Source organism: Poecilia reticulata, chromosome 9, assembly GCF_904066995.2.
Source record: "Poecilia reticulata chromosome 9, P_reticulata-male-v2, whole genome shotgun sequence".
NCBI lineage: Eukaryota > Metazoa > Chordata > Actinopteri > Cyprinodontiformes > Poeciliidae > Poecilia > Poecilia reticulata.
In genome coordinates, this window is record NC_088838.1 from 8,119,771 (window position 1) to 8,141,618 (window position 21,848).

Genomic DNA, 21,848 nt, shown 5'->3' on the forward strand with positions numbered 1-21,848 from the left:
GCCTGTGTGCCCCTCTGATTCGCAGGACAGCTCCTGTGGCGACGATTACCAAGGAGTCCTGCCGCGAACCGGAAAGCAGGCCCTGTGGGAATCAAAAGGCTATTCCCTCTCTCCTCAACCTCTCTGCACCCCTCGCTGCCACAGTGAGAGAGGAGAGAGCAGGCAACACTGCACAGAAGGCAAAAAAAAAAAAAAAAAAAAATCTGTAAATACAAAAAAAGACCAAAAAGGAAGGCAGAGTGTGCTCTCATTTCTAGGGATGCGTGCTGTTTCGTCAGCTCGAATCTATATGCTTGCGTTTGCGTGAGAGCATATGCGCATAGGTGGAGGGAAGCCGGAGCCGTTTGGAATTAGCCCGACTATGTAGAGTTCATTCAACTTGGAGCATTCTGAGTAGAAAGAGAGGCTTATTTAAATGATAATGAGGGACAATCCATTGGATTTAGTGCTGGTGAAGGAGGGGAAAAAATAAAATAGAGGAGGGAAAAAGGGGGTGGGGGGATCCATTAAAACGCCAGCGGTTCATAAGCCATAGGGTCGGCATACAGCTAAACACTCTCTCTTTAAAAGCCATTATACATGGCTCTCAATGGATTTCTGCAGCGCTTAGGACTTCAAAAGGATTTAGAACCCGCCCAGGAGAGAGGGGGAAGGGGCAGAGGATGGTGGCAGACCAAGAGTGTGTGTGTGCGCGGTGGTTACGACAGCTAATGGCGTGAGGGATGGGGCGGATGCCGGCAACATTTAAGGGTTAACTAAACAGCCTTGGAGAACAAAAGTGTTGCTAAATCCAGCCCCTAATCCTCTCCCTATTTCCATGCCCCCCCACCCTCTTCTCCTCCACTCTCTTGACAATAAAGAAAGAAAGAAAACATGGCAATGGGAGAGGAGTGTCCAGTCCGTCTTCTTTTAAACCAAAGGGTGATTTCTGCCACCGCCGGGGGAAAGCCAATCAGAACAAATCAATGTGTGGATGTACTGAACGGAAACAAAACTGAAGTTGTTGTCTTTAGACCTGAAGAGGAATGATCTAGAGTCAGAACGCAGCTTCACTGTTACAGCTAGCAACGAGAGATCAGGTCTGAAATTTGGGTGTAGCGATAGAATCACACCTGAACATTCAGAAACACATAAAGATGGTTACAAAGTCGGCCTTCTATCTCCTCAAGAACATTTCTAGGTTTAAAGGACATAGAAAAACTCATCCATCCTCTTATCTTTAGTTGCTCAGAGAACAGACTTAAGTACTATTGTTAGTCTATAAATCACTGAACAGCTTAGCAACAAAATACTTTAAAGATCTGCCGGTGTTGTATCAACTTTTCACTCCACTAATGCCCAAATAGGGAGAAGCAGCATGCAGATGATGTGGTCCTTTAATTTGAAACACACTTCCAGAAAACTGCAAAACAGTTGAAACACTGAGTTGCATTATGTTATCATGTAAAGCACTTTGAATTGCCTTGTTGCTGTAAATGTGCTATACGAATAAACTCGACTCGTCTTTTAGAACCACGATGGGGGGACTGCACGTCTGTCCTCAGCGGTAGAATGAGGAGGTTGTGTGTGTGTGTGGGTAGGCGTATGTGAAGAAACCACTCTGTACTCTGCGCGACACACATGCAGCGGAAGCCACCTCACATTTCCCTAATCCTTCTGCGGCTCAGTGGTGAAGCCCCGCTGCACTGCAGGCACAATTACCTAGTCAAAATAAGCAGATAAAGACCCCCACCATGGCAACGAACAAACAACATCCCCCTGCAATTTTTTTTAAACTTTACTTCCCACCCCCTCTTCTACCAAATTGATGCATGACTTTTTTTTTTTTTTTTTTTTACAGGCAAATAGGCGGGCGTGCCATTTGTCTCTCTTTCCTTTGGCGGCAAGACAAGAGAAATTCGTTTTACCCGTCGCCGACGCAGCATCATTAGTCGAGAGCTCTTAAAGCCGGGGAGCCACTTTGATGTGGTGGAGCACGTTTTATGAAAATTAGCAGCGCTTTCAACGCGCTCGTCGAGATTTCACGGAGCTGTATAAAGATATGTGTGTGTGTGTGTATATATATATATATATATATATATATATATATATATATATATATATATATATGTGTGTAAGAGATGGGGACAATACGACGGTGAGGAATGTTGCCAGGCCTGAACTAGAGTACAGACAGGAAGAAGGCAAGAGAAGCAGGACAGAGGGAGGAGAAACGTTAACGACAGGCAGAGATGGATGGATGGATGGATGGATGGATGGATGGATGGATGGATGGATGGATGGATGGATGGATGGATGGATGGATGGATGGATGGATGGATGGATGGATGGATGGATGGATGGATGGATGGATGGATGGATGGATGGATGGATGGATGGATGGATGGACGGATGGATATGCAATGGCTACAACGCTCAGCGTCTGCCCACCGTTTATTTGGCAACAGATTAGAGAGACATGCCACATCTTAACACCGTCGGCGATTACAGCATGCAATTTTCAGCAGTGAATCCCCCAAACTCCTCCCCTCTGTCTCCCCCCCTGTCCAACCCACAACCATCACCACAACAACCGCCGCTCCCGTCACCCCCACCTTCTTTCCATTCGCTCCCCCTCCCTCCCGGTGCTTGTCGTATATCCCTGTCAGAGCTGTCAACAAGCGCCGGTCTTTTATCTGACAAGCCCGCCTCTTCCTCCTGACTTTTTCATTAAGAGACACCCTTTTATACAAATTTGAGAGAAATAGCATAAGGGGAGGGGGTGGAGGGAAGAGGTTGAGGGTGAGGTGGGGGGTATTGTGCAGAAGGAGCTGAGAAGCACAGTAAAGAAAAGAAAAAGAATGAAAATGGTTGATTTAAAAAAAAAATCTTTTTAAGGCACTTCTTTGTATCCCAGCTAAAATGCTGACTAGCTTAAAACAATGAACCTAATGAGTTTGTATTATTTTTGCTGTTGTTTCCATCATTTCTCTCCTCTACAGGGGAAAAAAAAAATCTCCATATTTTTCTCGCCCTTCTCTGCAGGCTTTCTTTGACTAAATGAACAATCAGGTTTCGTTAGGTTTGGGAGGCTCCTGCTTGACAGGCATTAGTTAAGAATCATATTTCTACATTCTTTAAAATGAGACGCTCGGGATTTTGCATAAATTCTCATTACTTTTCCTGTTTCTAAATTGCATTATTTTATTCCTTACGCCGTGGCGATGCCTGGCTTCCGCTCTGATTTGCCACCTACTCCTCCGACTAAATGGGCTTGCATATGGATGTCGGTGAGGCGATAATTGGGAGCGTTTCTTTAACTCGTTCCATTCTGGGGTTGGTGGGGGTCAGCTCACACCAGGTTGATTTATGTTAAGTCATCTCTACGTTTAACCATGAGGCCAACTCGCTGTTGCTGTGTAACCACCTTAATCATTTCCTGTATGTCGGTTTCCTTATTAATGCCCCGGAGCTGTACGAGGCGAGAGCACCACACCACCTGTCCTCGGATTTCAGCCTCAGTGCACATTCAGTGCTGCCATCCTCTGTCCAAATTCTCATTTTACGGGTTTCTGGGTTTAGTCTGTGGGAATGAAAACTGCAGCTCTCAGTGGGAGGTCTGGGGGGAAAGGGAAGGTTCTTGTTCGGGGACTCACCTCGCTGAGCTGCTCCTTGGAGTTGCTCCTGTGCGGCCGACTAAATTCTTGGAAAGTCTCGTCCTCTCTGAGCTTGACCGGACGCGGCGCCAAAGGTTTGATCTGCCGAAGACACGTGAGGAAAGAAGTCTGAAAAAAACTATATTGATAATCACACATAAACATGTACACAAGTGGAATATACCATTTACGTGATCTTCCAAAAGAAACATCCACATTTGTTAAATCACTTCAAATGTCATTTTAATGCCACAAACTTTAGTGAATGGTTGGGCGACGTGAATTTCTATCAATATTTTGTGGTACTATTGTGACAATGATAAAAGTGACAAGAAGAACTACTGAATATCTATTTTTTAGGTCATTCTATAGCTGTGACTGCATGATACATATATCATACTGTCACAAACACAAGATTACTCAACCAGTCATCGGTAACAAAAACAATAGGGTTTGTTTTACGGCCTACAGTACATCTTGGTGTAAATTACTCCAAGATGTAATTTATACCATCTTGGAGAGTTTGATGGTCAAAATTTAGGTAGATCAAACTCCCAGGCTGGCATTCGTAAAGCTCTCTTTTTTATTTTATTCTCACCCACGATTTATAGCAACAACAACTGAGCATATCTGTGGAGCATAAGTACAATAGACACGAGTTATTCTTTTTTAAAAATGGAAATCTGATAAATATCTACCAGCTACCACTAAACAGCAAAGGTTTGTTCATCCTGTTTTGAAAATAGCTCACCATAAGTAAACAGTACACTTCTCAGTTGGTTTAGGTTTGTACTTTGGAACATTCTAGCATGTGATCTGATCTTTACCTGTTAATTGTAGCTCTGGTTTCATGTTTAGGGTTTGTTATCCTTCATCTGTTTCAATTCTTTCACAACTTTTAAAGAAGGCTGTGCAAGTCATTACACATTTTGATCCGTACTGACGGCACTTTGCAAAATGTAATGTTTCAATTGCTGATCTTTGTGTTGTCCTGATGTAACGCACTTTGAACTGCCTTGTTGTTGCTATAATGTGCATTACATATAAATCTGATAGATTGATTTATATGTTGTGTAGCACAATGTTTTTGTTAAACGTAACGTACAAGTGAGCGCATGTTCTCTGACCCGCGTCAGTGTTACCCTTATAATAAAAGCTTTGCTTTCTTGCAGCCTGTCAAGCCACACAGTTGGCGTGTCTCCAAATTCCCAGCCAGATGGGAGGTTGGCAAACTCGGTGAGGGGGACCCAGCGCTGATGCGGAGTGGCCAATGAAAATGCCTCTCTCTGCTTCTCCATCTTGGCGTACAACAGCGATGACTGTTGGGTGTAATCCATTTGACTAGCAGTGAGCGTGTAGTAGCTCCCCCGGTGGCAAGTGTGGTGTCTGGCCCCGGTCTCCTGATCTCCACTGTAATTTAAGCAGATCACTGCTACAATTAACCTTTCCTGGTAAATATCAATTATGGCCCCCGGCTGGGCTAGAATTAAAAGGGTCATCAGCTAATCTGACAGGTCCTGTACGCTACCACCTGGCTGGGAAAGAGGGGGAAGACAGGGCAGCCGAGAGAGGAAGTGTTTGCCTACCCTTGTGCCCACCAGCGTACATGCCAAGCAGACAATTCACTTTTAATTACCCTGCTGCTGCCAAGGCCTGCACGCTGATTGGCCAAGGGGCATCAGCAGTCCGCTGAGGTCAATAGTGATAGTGTAGGGGCTAAATAGGAGGAGATGAAGGAAGGAGGGGCTCCTACCGAGCAATCAGGGAGTAGTGATGGAAGGAAGATAGACCTGGCAGGTGGGCCTAATCAGGTTTGACTTCCACATCTAACCGCGTCTCCCTCAGCCTCTCTCAGTTTCTCTAGACTTGCTGTCAGCCTAATCACTTCTTGAATCTCAAAATAGAAGGTGGCCCTTTTGATTTCCTCCTCTCAAAGGGAGCACAAAGAGAGCAATCCTCCTTGGCAGGCAGGCAGGCAGGCAAGCAGGCACATCAGCAGAGACAGAGCTTCAAGGTACAGTCAGTGTCACGTCGGTGTCAAGTGTTGTTGTTGATTACTCTGTTTACCCACCATCGGTATTGCTGACAAATTCCTGAAGGCACCCAAAGTGTTTTCATCTTCTCCAGGGCCCTGGGGGCACATTACCACGTCCGCAATCAATTTGGCAATTGATCAGAGCAAAGCTTCTAATTAGGCATCTAGGTTAATGATGCGGCATGCAAGGACCATTCCCCAAGCAGCAGTTCAATGGAACAGAATGGCAATTGATCTGGGAAGGAATTCGCAAACTCTGACAAAAGACTGGCAATCCTGACTGCCTGTAATTATGTAGGGACTAACTTCCTGTCTGGGGAGGTGCTTAATTGGCCCGGGTTCTTCTTTCTTCCTTCCAGTGTGGGTCTAACAATACAGTTACTCATCAGAGGAGACGTCTATGATGTAAAATAGGCCTTTAATTTGGAGCTGATCGCAATGAAGCGGATTCTAACGTCAGCATTGTTAGCGGCTAAGGCTTAACCAATCATGGAATACCCCGAGGGCTTACAAATGGTTTGGATTTGGTCTGTTTTTTTTTTTTTCTAGTGTTCTCACAGAAATTATTTCAAAGAAGTGGGGGCTTATTAAGTGCCTTTATAAACTGAATATTGCCAGTCAGCCAGACAGCAAGTCTTTATTATCCAATTCAGTCAACAAAGCAACTCGTTTCCCACTTCAAATTAAGAGTAGGCACAAGGTTAAGATTCATTGACAGCTCACAGTTCATCTGTCAGTGTTATTCGTATAATAATCATTAAAAATCATTCAGTTTTTTTTTTTTTCAGAATCACATTATGACGTATCCTGCAGAATTTTGCACTTGGCCCATTAGCCAACACAATGGCCTAAGATTTTGGCAGCATTGGCACTCCGTACTTCCCCATCTTTAAAAGTGCTGGCAAAACTTGTATCAATGTCTAAAAGTTTGCAAGTAAAAATGGGTAAATCAATATGATTTCTTTTTCTGGCCTGTGGTTGAAATGCACCACAACATTGTTTTTGTGCTGAATTACTCGCCATCGGACAACAGATTTGTTTCGACAGTGCTGAGGAAAAAAGTTGAAACTTCTTTCTCGACTTGAAAAATCACAACGACTTGTGCAGTACGACTGCTTAGATACCAGCCAAGGTCATCTTCTACCTTTATGTACAGAGTAAAATGGATGTCTGGGGCATTCATGCTCATTCAAAGGTTTCACTGTAACCCTGGAACCAGTGGAAAGTCTTTGGTTAGGCTTCATTCACTAATGAGCTGTTTAAGAAATTTGCAGTTAGGGATTCGTTTTTTTATTTATTTTTATTTAACGTTCCTTTTAAACAGAGATATTCTTAAGAAGCAGTCGGGCAAGGTTAATCAGGTTAAAGCAATGAATGTGAGTAATTGTGTTTGTGTTGAGGAGGGTTGAACATGACGGGTACGACTTAAGTCTATAGATGTTAAATAGAAGAGAGAGAAAAAAAATCACAGCTAAGTAAAGGCTTGGGTTTTACATGAATAATGTACTAGAAATTAGCTCCATTAGTCTCGGTATTGAACATGTCTGCAGTCTGTCTCTGGAGGCCGCTGCTTTGTGCTCTTTAATTATCTTCAAAGGACCCTCCAGCATCTTAATTTCCCCCTAGTTGAGTAATGCTGGCTGAGGTCTGTACATTTATAATACTCTAACCCTGGGTTAAGTTACAGAGACCCCCTGTGAAGTACGGCCTACACCGGGCAGAGACGGCTCACATCAGAACGCGCTCGGCTTGGCTGGCCCTCCCTTCTCTTCCTTCGCTCCCCTTGCGGTGTCAATCACTCCGCAACTCGTCAGCAGGGAGCTGGCTGAAGGCTACAGGGTGAAGCTTTGTTGTCCTGCTCCTTTGATCCTCCCTCCTCCTTCACTTGGCGGGGGGCGCAGGGAGTGAGGGGGCATCAGAAGGCCTGTGTGGTCTCCCCTCGTCCTCCTCCTTGGATCAGAGAGCCTGTTAGTTCTGACCTCACTCCTCTCCCTTTCTTCTCTCACTCTGCCTCAACTCTCCTTGGCTGCCATCACCTGTCATTAGCACTGAGGGGAAGCTGCGCCTCCTTCTTGTCCCGGTGTCAATCCTCATTACTTTAGGATCTTGGACCTCGCCCTCCCACCTGCTCCTTCCTTTCAAGCTCCCTCGATGCTCTTCTTTTTCAAGCTACAACGCTGCTCTTTGAGCTTCGCAGCCCAGGACAAGGAGCGTGAAGAGAAGGGGGAAAAAAAAAGGGATTCGGGAAGAAGCTGAAGATGACGGATACAGATCATTTCTCTAATTTGTTCTGAAAAGTGTCCTGCGCAAAGGACCCTCACCTCTATTAACCTGGCGACAAGCTGCTGCTGCTGCTCAGGGAGGCGTCAGCAGTGTGCGTGTGTGTGTATGTATGTGTGTGTGTGTGTGAGGGCGGCCCAGTGGTGTGGCAGGCGGAGACACCTCGGTGCTTAGTGCCGGGCTGCGGCACCAGCTCAATCTATTGGCTCATTATCCCCCACGCCCAAGCTGGGGCGCAGACAAGTGCACTTTAGGGCCACAGGCCAAATTGATTCATCTGCCTTCATTTTGTTCAGGCGCAGAAGAGGCAGCTGCTTGAAGGAAGAGGTGGTGAGGGGGGCGGAGCTGTAGACAAACGGAGCTGGAGAGTTCCGTGTTTGTGGGTGTGTTGCTCACCTGCGTGTCACAGCCAGATCCCTCATGTACGTTTCTTTTCTCTATGAATTAACGGCACAAACAGCAACTCCCCATTTAATCAAATTTGAAACGTACGCCGGGCTCCCTCCCCGATGCCGCGCATGGAAATTAGCCCAAGGACAGGCCGGTGGATTTACAGCAGGGAGAGCAAATGGATTTTTACTTTTATTTTGATGGGTCCCTGTGTATCCATTAAGTCTTTTAATCATACATTATTCATCAGGCTCATCTTAGAATAAATTACCACTGAGAAAGAGATGCACGTTTGGCAACAAGGCCTGAAATGTCCACCTGTGCGCCTCCCCAGCTCGACTCTGAACTAGGCATTTGCGGGTTATTTGTATTTAGATGTAAAAAGTAAATCAACCAAGTTTATTGGTGTAGCACATTTCAGCAACAAGGCGGTTCAAAGTGCTTTACATCAAAGACACACAAGAATGAAAAGTCATAAAAACATCATACAGTCAACAATTGAGAATCCGATGACACATATTACATTTTGATGAATATCATCATCGAACATGTTGGTCCATGTTCCATGTGTTGTGGTTCAAAAGCAGCTCTAAATAGATCAAGTCACAGTTTTTAAAGAATCTAGATTTAAAAAAAAAAACATTAGATAATATCCACGGTTTTATTTTTTACTCAATTGGTAATCAATAAAATCATAAAACTTTTATCTAGGCTTGTCACAGTAGCAAATTTTGCTGGGCAATACGTTGTTCCAGAAGTTATTACGATAAATGATAATATTGCTGCTTCGAGACCATTTTCAAGATAGGTAATGGAAATTGTATCAATGCAAGTTCACCCTTTCAAATATGAATAAATTTTAATTTGTAATGAACATTTAAACACTGGAATTGGGAGACATTTTAAATATTCAACAAAAAACTTGAAACCACAATTAACATGGATACTGACGTCTCTAAACCAAATTGTCTTTCAAAAAAGGAGCAATACTTAAGACTTTGATCATCCATTTTTTCATAGAGAGACAAGAAAAACTAAATCTTTAAGCTCATTTTAATTTATTGTCCCATTAATCGATTTATTGCTTATTGCAACAGGCTTGTTTTCGTTGCAATTTATCCTACTAAGAGAGTCCCATCCCTGCTCTGAACCGCATCGCATTTGCGAGATGAGCTTGTGAAAAATCACAGCAAGATGGTGTTTTACTCCTAGTAATGACAACAGAGGCTGGAGTCAGCAGATTAGAGGCAACAATATGTACAAAGAAGGTCTGGTGTAAACAAATCAGAGGGTGTGACCTACAAGCCATTTGGCATTTGTCCTCCCCTGCACACTGCTGTACAGAACGCTGCAGCGTGTAAAGCTGACAGGGCAGCTAGTGCAGCTGCCCAGCGGCGCAACAAAGAAGTCAACCTGAAAGCGAGGGTCTGATTCGCAGCCAACGGAGACCCCAGGAGAGCCCAGAGTGTCCCACAGGGCCCCATCCAGAACAGATGAGCAGAGGAGGAGGAGCCATCCCCGCGGGCATCGGGTCTCTGCAATCACTCTCACCATATGCCTCCTAGGGGAATGAGGGAACAAGGGGGGCAGGGGAGGTGCACCTGCTTCCAAATACAAAACCATCCCTCAACACCTGTCCTGGGGGTTCACTGACAAATGCAACTATCACACATGCACACACACACACATGCACACCTCACCTGTCAGCCTGAACCACAGGAACAATATCTGCCCTGCGCTGATAAGCACAAGACCGCAGAGCAGAGCCCTCCCCCGCCCCCCGTTCAGTCGAACATCAGGGAAGACGCACGCTCAAAGCTACATGCAGCCATTAAGCTAGTGGTGTCAAAATGCTAATAACTTATTTTTGTTATCTCTCTACACTCTTCGTTCTTATCCAGTAATATAAGTTGTATGTTTGTACATGTGAGCAGCACTGTAGGAAGTTTAGACAAGATTTACCTCACTAACAAAATCTAACTGGGTTAATTCAAGAGTTTATACTTTTATTATATATATATATATATATAATTTTTCTTTTTAGCTATTGCTTCAAGCAATTCCAGTTGTACTTGTATTTTATTTCCATGCAATTAAAGAACAAAAACAAAAAATCTAAGTATTCTTTGATAATGAGAATCATTTATATGTTTTGTGTGCATGTAGCTTTCATTGCTGTAAGTAGTTGTGTAGATTTGTAATTAGGTGTGTTTACAAATGAATGTAATGTGAAGAAAATTACAAATATTTTCAATTACAAAGCAGCTGCTTCAGAAAATAGGTGTTAACTTAAAATAAAGAAATAGAAAATGCAATTCCTTTATTTATTTCTATTGCGCAATCTTTTGTCATGGAAAACAAAAATTTTTTTAACACTTTTTATGTATTGTAAAATTCCAGAAACATCTAATTCAATGTCTGCGATTCCCAACGAAACAGATGTTACCAGAATTACCAGTGAAAAATGAAAACATTTAGTCCAACAGCAAAAGCACAGAAATGTAAGTTATTTCCTGTAAAAATATAGGGCCTAAAAATATTGTTTTATTTTTTATTAATATACCAGCTTAGTATTATTCACTGTTGCTGGAATAGGGTTAGGGTTTTCATATTGCTCCACCATTATTTGTGCTTAGTTCTGTCACTACTTTCACTGTAGTGTAGGCACGCTGCATCTCTCATCTCATTTCTGTAACACTTAAACAGACAGAGATAAGGCAGACGTAAACACTCTTATCAGCTGATAGCAGTCTGCTGGTAGGACAGCTCAGCGAGCCAGACAGATGTTGAAACCACTACATGTGAGTATGAACACAGATTTACACAACATGAACTCAACAACTGTCAGAACATCAAAGAAACCATTACGGCTTGCACCTTGAAATGTATGATAATTGAGTAAAAAACAACAAAAAAAAAACATCCAATATTGTTATTATTACCATCATTATTATAAATGGTATCCAGTCAGAATGTTATGACTGATTTCCAATCTGAGTTTTTAGGGTTTTGATGTGCTGATACAGATTTTAGCCGATATTAATTTACTTTTAAGAGATTTTCTAGCCTCCTTGTGGTGAGTGATTTATAGTGGACGATGAAGAGATGAGATGTGACATTGATATCAGTCAATGTGAAACATTGGTTTAGTAGTATTTTAAAAGAAAGACAAATTGATTAAAGAGTTGACATTTTAAACTGACTTTAAGATCTTACATTAGCACTTAGCTAGTTCAGGGTTAGGGCTGTTATCATTGGTAAACAGTCTCTGTGGGTACTCACTCACTTTAACTCAGATTTCCAAAAGCTATTTTGAATCCCAAAAACTTAGAGGAAAGAAACTTACACTTTTACTTGATGTAAAAGTCCCTGTTATCTCCTGAAAGTCTTGCTCTCTCTCATTTTCTTGCAGCCTGAATTAACTGAATGCACACAGCTGAACATGCCATAGAAAATACAGTTTCCGTTCTAATTTCTTATGCCTCCATTGTTTGCATTCAATACTGAAAGTAGATAACTTTTGAATCTTTTCCTGTCAGTAAGAAAATCTTCAAGTTGAAAATGGACAAATTCTGGTCGCTAGATTTCTTTTCTGAACATCAATCATTATTAAACTGTTTTATAAAACAATATTTGGCATCTACGGTCTAAAAAATATATTTTTAAATGTTTTATTTAAATGTCTTAAAACTTCCTATTTTTACCTGAACTTGTTCTTAAATAATTTCCATCACTGCTGAACGTGGCACCAAATCGACCATTCTACTCAACTGATCTGCCGCCACTAATTATTTTTTAACACTTGAAAATGATCTTATTAGCAAACGAAAAAATTACAATTCTCAACGTGTAACATTCACACTCTCTTCTCCATCTGCACTCGATAACTTTGTCACCCTCACACGTACTTTAAGAAATGTTTAATTTCCTCTAATGTAATCTGAAATAATTATCAGCCGAAGCCGACATAAGTGCTGCAAAAAGGCTGCTTTTAACAAGTCCGCCAAACTCTAACACACATACACACCCCGCAAACACACACAGGTTCAAACTAGCTGTCGTTCAGCCTGCCATAATTTAAAAACTGAAGATAGGACTGTGGGCTGAAGGAAATGAGCAACTGATTAAAAACTGTGGTAGATGAACAGACTAACCTTAGACTGTTTTTTTTTTTTCACTTAGGTCAGACAGATACTTTAATTAGCCTTCTGGTTAGGGCAGAGGCTCATAACCCTGGTCTTCAAGGCAAATTGCCCTGCATGTTTAAGAAAGTTGCTTGCTTTAAACATCTTCAGATGAAGCCTGTTAATCAGCCATCAATTAAAATCGTCCTAGAGAATAAAAAGAGAAAATATTTCATCAATGTTTACAGAAAACTGACCGTTTTTTGTTTTTACAAACTGAAAATGTGCTTTGAAGCACATGCTAGCTTTTAGCATTGCTAGCACCATGTTATTAGCAGTAGCAGTATTTTCACAGCGCTTTCAAGTCTTTATGTGACCACTCTTCCATCCATCCATTTTCTTCCGCTTATCCGGGGTCGGGTCGCGGGGGCAGCAGCTTCAGAAGGGAGGCCCAGACTTTCCTCTCCCCAGTCACTTCTTCCAGCTCCTCCGGGGGAATCCCAAGGTGTTCCCAGGCCAGCCGAGAGACATAGTCCACCCAGCGTGTCCTGGCTCTTCCCCGAGGCCTCCTCCCGGTGGGACGTGCCCGGAACACCTCACCAGGGAGGCGTCCAGGAGGCATCCTGACCAGATGCCCGAGCCACCTCAACTGGCTCCTCTCGACGTGGAGGAGCAGCGGCTCTACTCTGAGTCCTTCCCAGATGACCGAGCTTCTCACCCTATCTCTAAGGGAGAGCCTTAGAGATAGGGTGCTTCACACTTGGCCGTGAACCGCTCCAGGGAGAGCTGCAGATCACGATCTGATGAAGCCAACAGGACCACATCATCCACAAAAAGCAGAGATGCGATCCCCAAGGCCACCAAAACGGATCCCCTCAACACCTCAGCTGCTCCTAGAAATTCTGTCCATGAAGGTAATGAACAGAATCGGTGACAAAGGGCAGCCTTGGCGGAGTCCAACTCTCACCGGAAACGAGCCCGACTTACTGCCGGCAATGCGGACCAGACTCTGACACCGGTCATATAGGGACCTAACAACCCATATAAAAGGGCCCGGTACCCCATACTCCCGGAGAACCCCCTGGGGACACGGTCGAACGCCTTCTCCAAGTCCACAAAACACATGTAGACTGGTTGGGCGAACTCCCATGCACCCTCCAGGACCCTGCTGAGGGTGTAGAGCTGGTCCAGTGTTCCACGACCAGGATGAAAACCACACTGCTCTTCCTGAATCCGAGGTTCGACTATCCGACGGGCCCTCCTCTCCAGGACCCCTGAATAGACCTTACCAGGGAGGCTTAAGAGTGTGACTCCCCTGTAATTGGAGCACACCCTCCGGTCCCCCTTTTTAAACAAGGGGACCACCACCCCAGTCTGCCAATCCAGGGGAACTGCCCCCGATGTCCATGCGATATTGCAGAGTCGCGTGAGCCAACACAACCCTACAATATCCAGAGCCTTAAGGAACTCCGGGCGGATCTCGTCCACCCCCGGGGCCCTGCAACCGAGGAGCTTTTTGACCACCTCGGCGACCTCGTCCCCAGAGATTGGAGAGCCCAACCCAGAGTCCCCAGGCTCAGCTTCCTCAACAGAAGGCATGTTGGTGGGATTGAGGAGGTCTTCGAAGTATTCCACCAACCGGCCCACAACATCCCGAGTTGAGGTCAGCAGCACACCATCCCCACTATAAACAGTGTTGGTGCTGCACTGCTTCCCCCTCCTGAGACGCCGGATGGTGAAACAGAATCGCCTCAAAGACGTACGGAAGTCTTTCTCCATGGCCTCTCCAAACTCCTCCCACACCCAAGTTTTTACCTCAGTGACCACCCGAGCCGCATGCTGCTTCGCCCACCGGTACCCATCAGCCACTCTTGACCACTCTTGTCAACTCAAAAGTTCAGCCCAAGAACTGCAAATTTTTTCTAAACTTAAAAATAAGATTAAAAAAAACAGACAACATAAGGTGTCCGTTCTAAACTATTACATATAAGAATTACTCTTCTGTTTCTTAATGAGAAAAAAAAAGTTTCAGCAAAAAACGCAGACTCTATCCCAAAACTAAATTAGGTTTTTAATCAACACAGATGTGCCACATTTGGCAACAGAATTTCAATTTCAATCAGAATTTCAATCAAAGATTTCCATTTATCACCAAGACATTGTTTATTTCAGTTCCTTAAAGTTTCTATTGTAGCAACAATTATTTTTAATTTGGGTCCTTTTTTTAAATTTGCCAACAAATTACAGAACTGTGCTTTTCAGGACAACTTTCACTGCACCAATTTTAAAAACAGTCACAGGTTATGAAGCATTCCATACCAATACGAACAAATGCGGATTAGTATTAAATGTTTTGGTTAGTTAAAATATTGATGTTTTGCAGCTAAATATGAAATCAGACAACCTTTTATTATTGATTTCTCCCTCAAAGTGAGTTCACACACTTCCCTTGAGTCTGAAGAATGCATAGCCAATAAATAACGCATTCTACTGTAACTCAAATGTATAATGCACAAAGACGTACGCAGGCAGTTTATAGATTAGCATGATGTGTCAAGAGTGATCACAAAAATGATTAATAGATTTAATACATTTGAGTAATTTGAAAAACTACAATGTGGAGCCAATGTCTCACATGCATGCTACAAAGCATCAAATTAGAAAATATATATATATATATATATATATATATATATATATATATATATATATATATATATATTTAAGTAACATTAAGTACAACTTATTCTTATAGCTCTTTTCACAGACGGTCAAACACCATTTAAGGATAATGAAAAAAAAAAAAAACACAAACCAATGGAAATCAATTAACTTCCAGAACAACCTGTTTAAACAAGCACATTTTTAACTGCTTTTACAAAATAATCCATAGAGTCTGTTGAAAAAACAAGTTAGCCATTGTGAAAGTTGGCCTTTCAATCTGTGGCACCATGACAACACTATGTGACGCCATGTTGTTAATATAGTAAGGGGTACGACATATTCTGAGACTACAAGTAGTGTGATTGGTCCAAAGTGACTGATCCAAAGTGATCGGTCAATATGAACATTTCAACATGAACTCTAAATTCCATTAGGAGTCAATGCAAATGGTCTGTCCCTATAGAGGAGATCATATGGTGTTATTGAAAAATGCTCCTTAAATGTGAGAAACACTGACGAGAAACAGATTTGATATTTAAATAAAAACTCAAGGCCAATTCAAATATTAGACCAAGATGAAGAGCACTGCTGATTCTCAGATGTAACTCAGGCTGAGTTTGCTTTCAAGACAAGGGAGTCAGTCACTAACCTGGGTCAAACAGCAGACTAAGGAGGACAGACTATTCATCTTGCAAACTTAAAGTTGAATGTCATCGACATAAAACATGAACAGAAATGACCAACTGAGCCTTATGGAACCAGACAGATTAGGCAGTATTAGGAAACTGGTTTTTCCAAATATTGAAAGTTCAAGAAGAAAAGCAGTCTAATGCGGAACCACATACAGTATAGCCAAAAGCTTCTTACTTATCGAGTTGGATTTCAAGACCAGTGGTATCAAAGTCAGCACTGAGATCAAATGAAATGATCACGAAAGACATAAAAAAAGATTGTTGCAGACCCCTATCTGAGCTGTGTTTGAAACCTTGACTGCTTTCTTCATAATGCAAAGGCTCCATCCATGACTGTAAACACATATATGTGATGCTCTGCATGTTTGCGACAAACTATGTGGGAAATGATTAAGCAAACTGTTTCATAGCGGGAAAAATATTAGCTTTAATTACAACACGCTAAGAAATGCATGTACCAATAAGGTGACAATAACAGTTGAGTAACTTTGGTGGTTGGTATTTAGCGAGCTATAAATTGAATTTTTGAACTTTAACAATAACAAAACCAACTTCATGCAAAAAAACCCCCAACACAGTAAAGTGAATGACAAAAATACATTAATCTCAGACATTCCAAAATACCGAGGGGGAAAAAACACAACACCCCTCTAATTTAAATTGTCACACTGTGTCAGAAGTTATCTACCAAAATTGGGAGATAAACCATATGTTCAGAGAGAACCGCGAGTTTAAAGGAAAAAAAAAAAAAAAAAAAAAAAGATGAAACGGGAGAAGTTTTAAGAGAGAATCAGAAAGAAGAAGGAGAGGAAGTTGGAGCGAGTCAGAAAGGTAGTTTGCAGGCAGAGAGTGAGAGCGAGAGACCAGGAGAAGCAGCCAGAGTGCTCTTGGCTTTTTAATAGAAGGCAGATGCAACACATGTAGAGAATCAGCCTCGGCTCGGCGGTGCGGCTTCCCTCTGATGTCTGAGAGCTCAGAGCGCACTTTCTGCTCTTGGAAAACTTCTGGGACGTTATCTCATGCCTGCACAGCACACACTGCTAGTAAATTCTGGAGGAAGTGTTATGTGTTAGATGAAGAAGAGGAGCTGAGTGTGTGTGTGTGCGCGTGCATTTGCGTGTGTGTGTACTGTCGAACTCAAATGGATTTATTTGAATGCATGTTCTTGCATGTGAGCTGAAATGTAAAAAATACACAAGCCGGACCATAAATGTTTGAGTGGTTGCATTTTTTTTGGCTTCAGCGAGTTCAAGTTAAGATGGAATCAAAGTCAGTGGGTCCAAAGTCTCCACTGAATCAAATATCTAAGAAATAATCTTTAATACACACTTACTGTGCATAATGTAAAGCAAATACTTGCGATTTTATGAGGAATTAAATTTTAATCAAAAAATTAGTTATTAAATGTTTTTATTGACAACTACATGTGCTAAGCTTGTGTTTTTTTTGCAGAAGCACAGATGTGGGTTTTATAAAATCATAAAAACACCCATCAGTTCTTATTTCTGTTTTGCAACGTTTGAAAATCTCCAGAAGGTAAAACATCATAGGTTACTTCAGCACAGGGGATTACTGTCATGAGGGGTGTTGGTTGAGGTGAGGAGAGGACGCTGAGACCCAGGTTGTGATGATAATGAAGAACTTAATGATAATAATGCTCGGAGCAGTCCAGGAAACAGGCAGCACGCCAGACAGACAAGCACTCAGCTAAATGCCGGTAGCACTGAAAACAAAGACTGAAGAAACTAGAGCTGACGCCGACACAGGACTTAACCAGTACTACTGGGACGACGGACGGACGGACGCAGACGGCATACGCTTGACAATAGACAAGGATCCGACGAGAAACACAGACAACAGGTGAGACTAAATACACATGGGGTAATCAAGGGAACGAGACACACCTGGGAAACAATCAACGGGGAAGACGCAGAGACAGAGACTCACAGGGAACAGGACCACACAGAAAAAACTCAAAAATAACACACAGGAACACGGATCATGACAATTACTTAACACATTATTACCACCAACATGTTCCTCATGCAACCGAGCATGATGCAGGACTGAACACTGATATCTCCTGTCACGCTCTAAAATAAAATGTCTATAAAACTATTATTTCCAAATTAGGGGTATTTAAAATTCCCATATGTTCAGATATTCAATGCTTTGCCAAAAAAACAAAGTGGAATTGATCCACTTTCTTCATGTTCCAACTGTAAACTTCAATATATTTTACTGGAATTTTTATGTTAAGGACCAATAGACAGCAGTGCAAGTTAGTGGAGGGGAAGTGATGCACGGTTTTATTTGTTTTACAACCAAAACTGAAAAATATGGAGTGTGTGTGTGTGTGTGTGTTTGTATACTCCAGTAGCTTCTTTATATCCTATGGAGTGTGTGAGGTGTGTATGTCTACATGATTTCAAACAGCTAAAGATGGACATTTTTGCTCATGTCTTTGTTAGCAGCTCAAGCTAATCAGAAAAGTGTTTGAAGAACAATTTTTGAGTTTTGCCTCAAATTCTTAAACAGATTTGGGCTGAACTTTGACTGTGCCACTGGAAAAGACGAATATTCTTGAATCTAAAGTACTCCACTGTAGATCTGTCTGTCCTACACATTAATCTCCATGTCAACCATTAAGCCTGACAGGTTTTCTTTCAAGACTTATCAATCGCATCAACACGTCAACACTGACTGTCCCAGCTGAAACAAAACAAAGATTCCCAAAGAATGATGGTGCCACTACCATGTTTGGGACACTTGGTTGCTGGTCGTATGAGGGGTTTCCTTCTCCTTGCCTGACTAACAGTTGACCTATCAAGATATTCTTGAGATGTGACCTTCCAATCACGCATTGGCTGATTCTCTGAATAAAGCTCCACTGCAGTGTTTCCTGGTTTTCATGATGACATGATATTACTGATTGAACTGGATTTTAATTAGCAGTATTAAAGAAATGGGGACTAAATCCAACTCTAAGCCACACTTTTCAGATTTTATTTACAAAAAAATAGGTTTGAAAAACATATTTCCTTCTACCTAACAACTATGCACCACTTTCATTGATCTATAACATTAAATATCCAAAAGATTCATTAAAGTAAGTTATAAGTGGACAAAATGTGGAAAGTTCATGCAAAACATTGCGGAACAGATGTTCAACTAAAAAAGTATATGTTAAGGTTATTGAGTACAAGTGGAGTTCAAATACGTTAAGGGTGAAGTGTGAGTAAACTCAGAAGAGTTCACTTGAAGAGAGAAGGAAGCTGTGGATTGAAGAACAGCTGGCTAAGCCTGGGGTGGAAGGCCAGGGTCGAGTGTAAAATCAATGGAGAATGCACCAGAAAGGGTTGCTACATGTCAGATGAGAGAGAAGTGAGAGAAGGATAACTTCAGCCTTCAGGTGAGCAGAGAGGGCAAGTGAAAGAAGAACAGAGACGATGCAGGAAGCTTCCTCCGTGTCATTTCTGTGAGTTTGCCAGTGACATCTGCCTCTTTGCTGTCAGCCGCTTCACTCCTGACAAGGACTAGCAGAGTCAAGTTGCTGAGGAAGTTTTAAAAAAGCAGACGGAGGAGGAAAGTGGGAAGAGTAGAGCAGATAAGATGAGAGGATTCCAAAGCTTTGGATTGGTATGGAAATCAGGTTTTTGGAGAGAGAGAGAGAGAGAGAGAGAGAGAGAGAAAATAAATAAATAAATAAATAAATAGAAAGAAATGATGAAAGGTAGATGGAATCAGCCCTCGACATGACAGCATCCAGCCTGGAGAGAACAGATCTACTGCTTCTGCAATTACATGGCTGCATTTGCATCTATATGATCCCTCAAAATGCTGACATGTGCTGGGATTTGGGCCGTGCTGAATGTGTGTGTGTGTGTGTGCATGTTTGTGAAGTTAGAGGATCTGACAGGCACTGCTTGTTGCATTGCATGCACACAGTTGCGGTGGTATTCTGTTAATAGGGATAATAATCATTTCATATTTATTCACTCTACATTCACATCAGACTCTCGTGTCTCAAATGACCAAGAATAGAAAAAAGTAAAAAAAAAAACTGTGCAGCTTTCTCGAGATTTCAAAAATCCTCCATCTTTTCTCCAGGGCTATTAAAGCTTAAACAGCAGGATGAAATTGAGTTAGAAGGTTTTTCATTTATTACAAAGCAGCAAAAAAAAAATAAAAAAAATGCTAAGACAGACATTGGTGTGAGTTGCCTTGTCAAATTCAAAACCATCCAAATATCCAAAATGTTATAGGCCAAAATGTGATTACTTTTATAGTGGCACTTAGAGAATTTTTGTAAGTATAATTTTCATCAACACTGCATATACTGTATTTCAGTCCCAGTCAAAGCTGGACAATAAATCCATAATATATACTACAACAGACATGTGATCATTACCAAGAATGTCTAGAACGCCATGGAGTAAAAATTGTGGATAAAATGGGAAAGGTCACGGCACCAGTTTGGTCATATTTTAGGCTTTTGAAACAAAAAAAAAAACAAATCAATAATTATCTATAGACAATTATTGATATTGACTTATATCTTGGCAAGTTTTTAGCCCTACTCCCAGTTTCCAGATGTAGGATGTAGTCTGGGTTCTACTGGAATAAAACAGTTACAATAGTCAAAGATAAATAAAAGCAGAATTTCAGCTACATGAAATATGGACAATATACACGAGAGCAAATTTTGTTTTAAAAACTCAAAGAAAAAACGTTTCTTCAGAACGTGACGTAGCAGAGTTACCTAAGGTGATGATGCAGTCAAAGACGACCCACATTCAGAAATAACCTCCCTGTTACAATGTGCCACTGTACTCGACATGACCCCCTTTCCAATCTGCGACCGATGACTCATATGTTGCGTTATATGCACAAACACTCTTTAGCCTTGGCTGGTTTACCAAATACAATGTTTAGTTTTTGAATCCATTTTGGAAAATTTCTTGGTTTGTAGGAGGAGAAAATGTACTGTGCAATGCAGAGTGAGGAGCTGGAGACGGGGGCCGGTGGGTGAGTGCTGAATGAGAAAACAGGAGGATTTTGGGAGGCTAATTGTCTAGGGGAGCGGCCTGGGCAACCTTGGTAGGGTGAAAAGTCAGGGGCTTTGGCTTTCCAGGGCACAATACTGCCAGGGTAATTGTGCAGCAGTTGTGACCTTGCATTGCTTAAACTTGCCCTCCTCTCCTCATCTTTTTCTTTCTCCTCTCCCCTTTTCTCGTGGAAGCTGAAGAGGAGGTGGGACCTGCTCTTAGCTCTAATGATGTCAGTTCCCCGGAGGATTGCCTCCGTCTGCTGAATCCAAACAAGTAGCCTTCAAAGTCTTAGCCTGGACCTAGACAAACACACACATACGCTCAAACACACCCCGGTAAACATAAAATTATTAAGAGGTGTCTGTCTTGCTTTTCTGCTGTTATACAGCTTTTTGCTCCAGTTATAGAATGTTAATGGTATTTTGACACAGACTTCATATTCAATGTATCGTTTTCTTCAAAGGCTTAGAAATTATTTCTTCTACTGTACAGATCATTTGTCTTGAGCACTTTGAGTTATTGTAGAGCTGGTTTAAATAGAGTTGCAAATGCAACTTTAGCATAAACTTCAGCATAATTTCTTTTACAACATTAATGATACTATTTCATGTATTTGGGGAAATAAAACGAAATATATTTGCGTATGATTTCTTAAAGTGCAGAACTTTTTTTTGCCACCTTGAAAACTAACTAAACACATCATAACTAATCAGATTCCCTGGAATTTGAACCAAATTGCACCATAAAACCAAAGTTTGATCATGTATGAATGGCTATATTCATTACTCTTTTCTAGTTTTGGAGAAGATTTGTGCCCCAGATGCATGGCATTTTTCAATTTTATAGGTACACGCTCACTGGTCACTTTATTGGGTACATCTGGTAAGCATTGGTTGGACCATCCTTTGCCTTCAGGACTGCCTTAAGTCTTCATTGCATGTATTTCACAACGTAAGATAAACGGTTTGGTCTATATC

The 21,848-nt window shown here is 41.9% G+C and overlaps 1 protein-coding gene across 12 annotated transcripts in view; it reads right to left on the minus strand.

Moving 5' to 3' along the window:
- The window catches only part of fbrsl1 (fibrosin-like 1), a 358,314-nt gene that overhangs the window by 200,209 nt on the left and 136,257 nt on the right, over positions 1-21,848 (minus strand). For all 12 annotated transcript variants that reach the window (XM_081610487.1, XM_008417609.3, XM_008417611.3 and 9 more), the window contains exon 3: positions 3,636-3,737. In XM_081610487.1, coding sequence (XP_081466613.1) covers positions 3,636-3,737 — 102 coding nt within the window. The remainder of the gene's footprint in view (positions 1-3,635; positions 3,738-21,848) is intronic.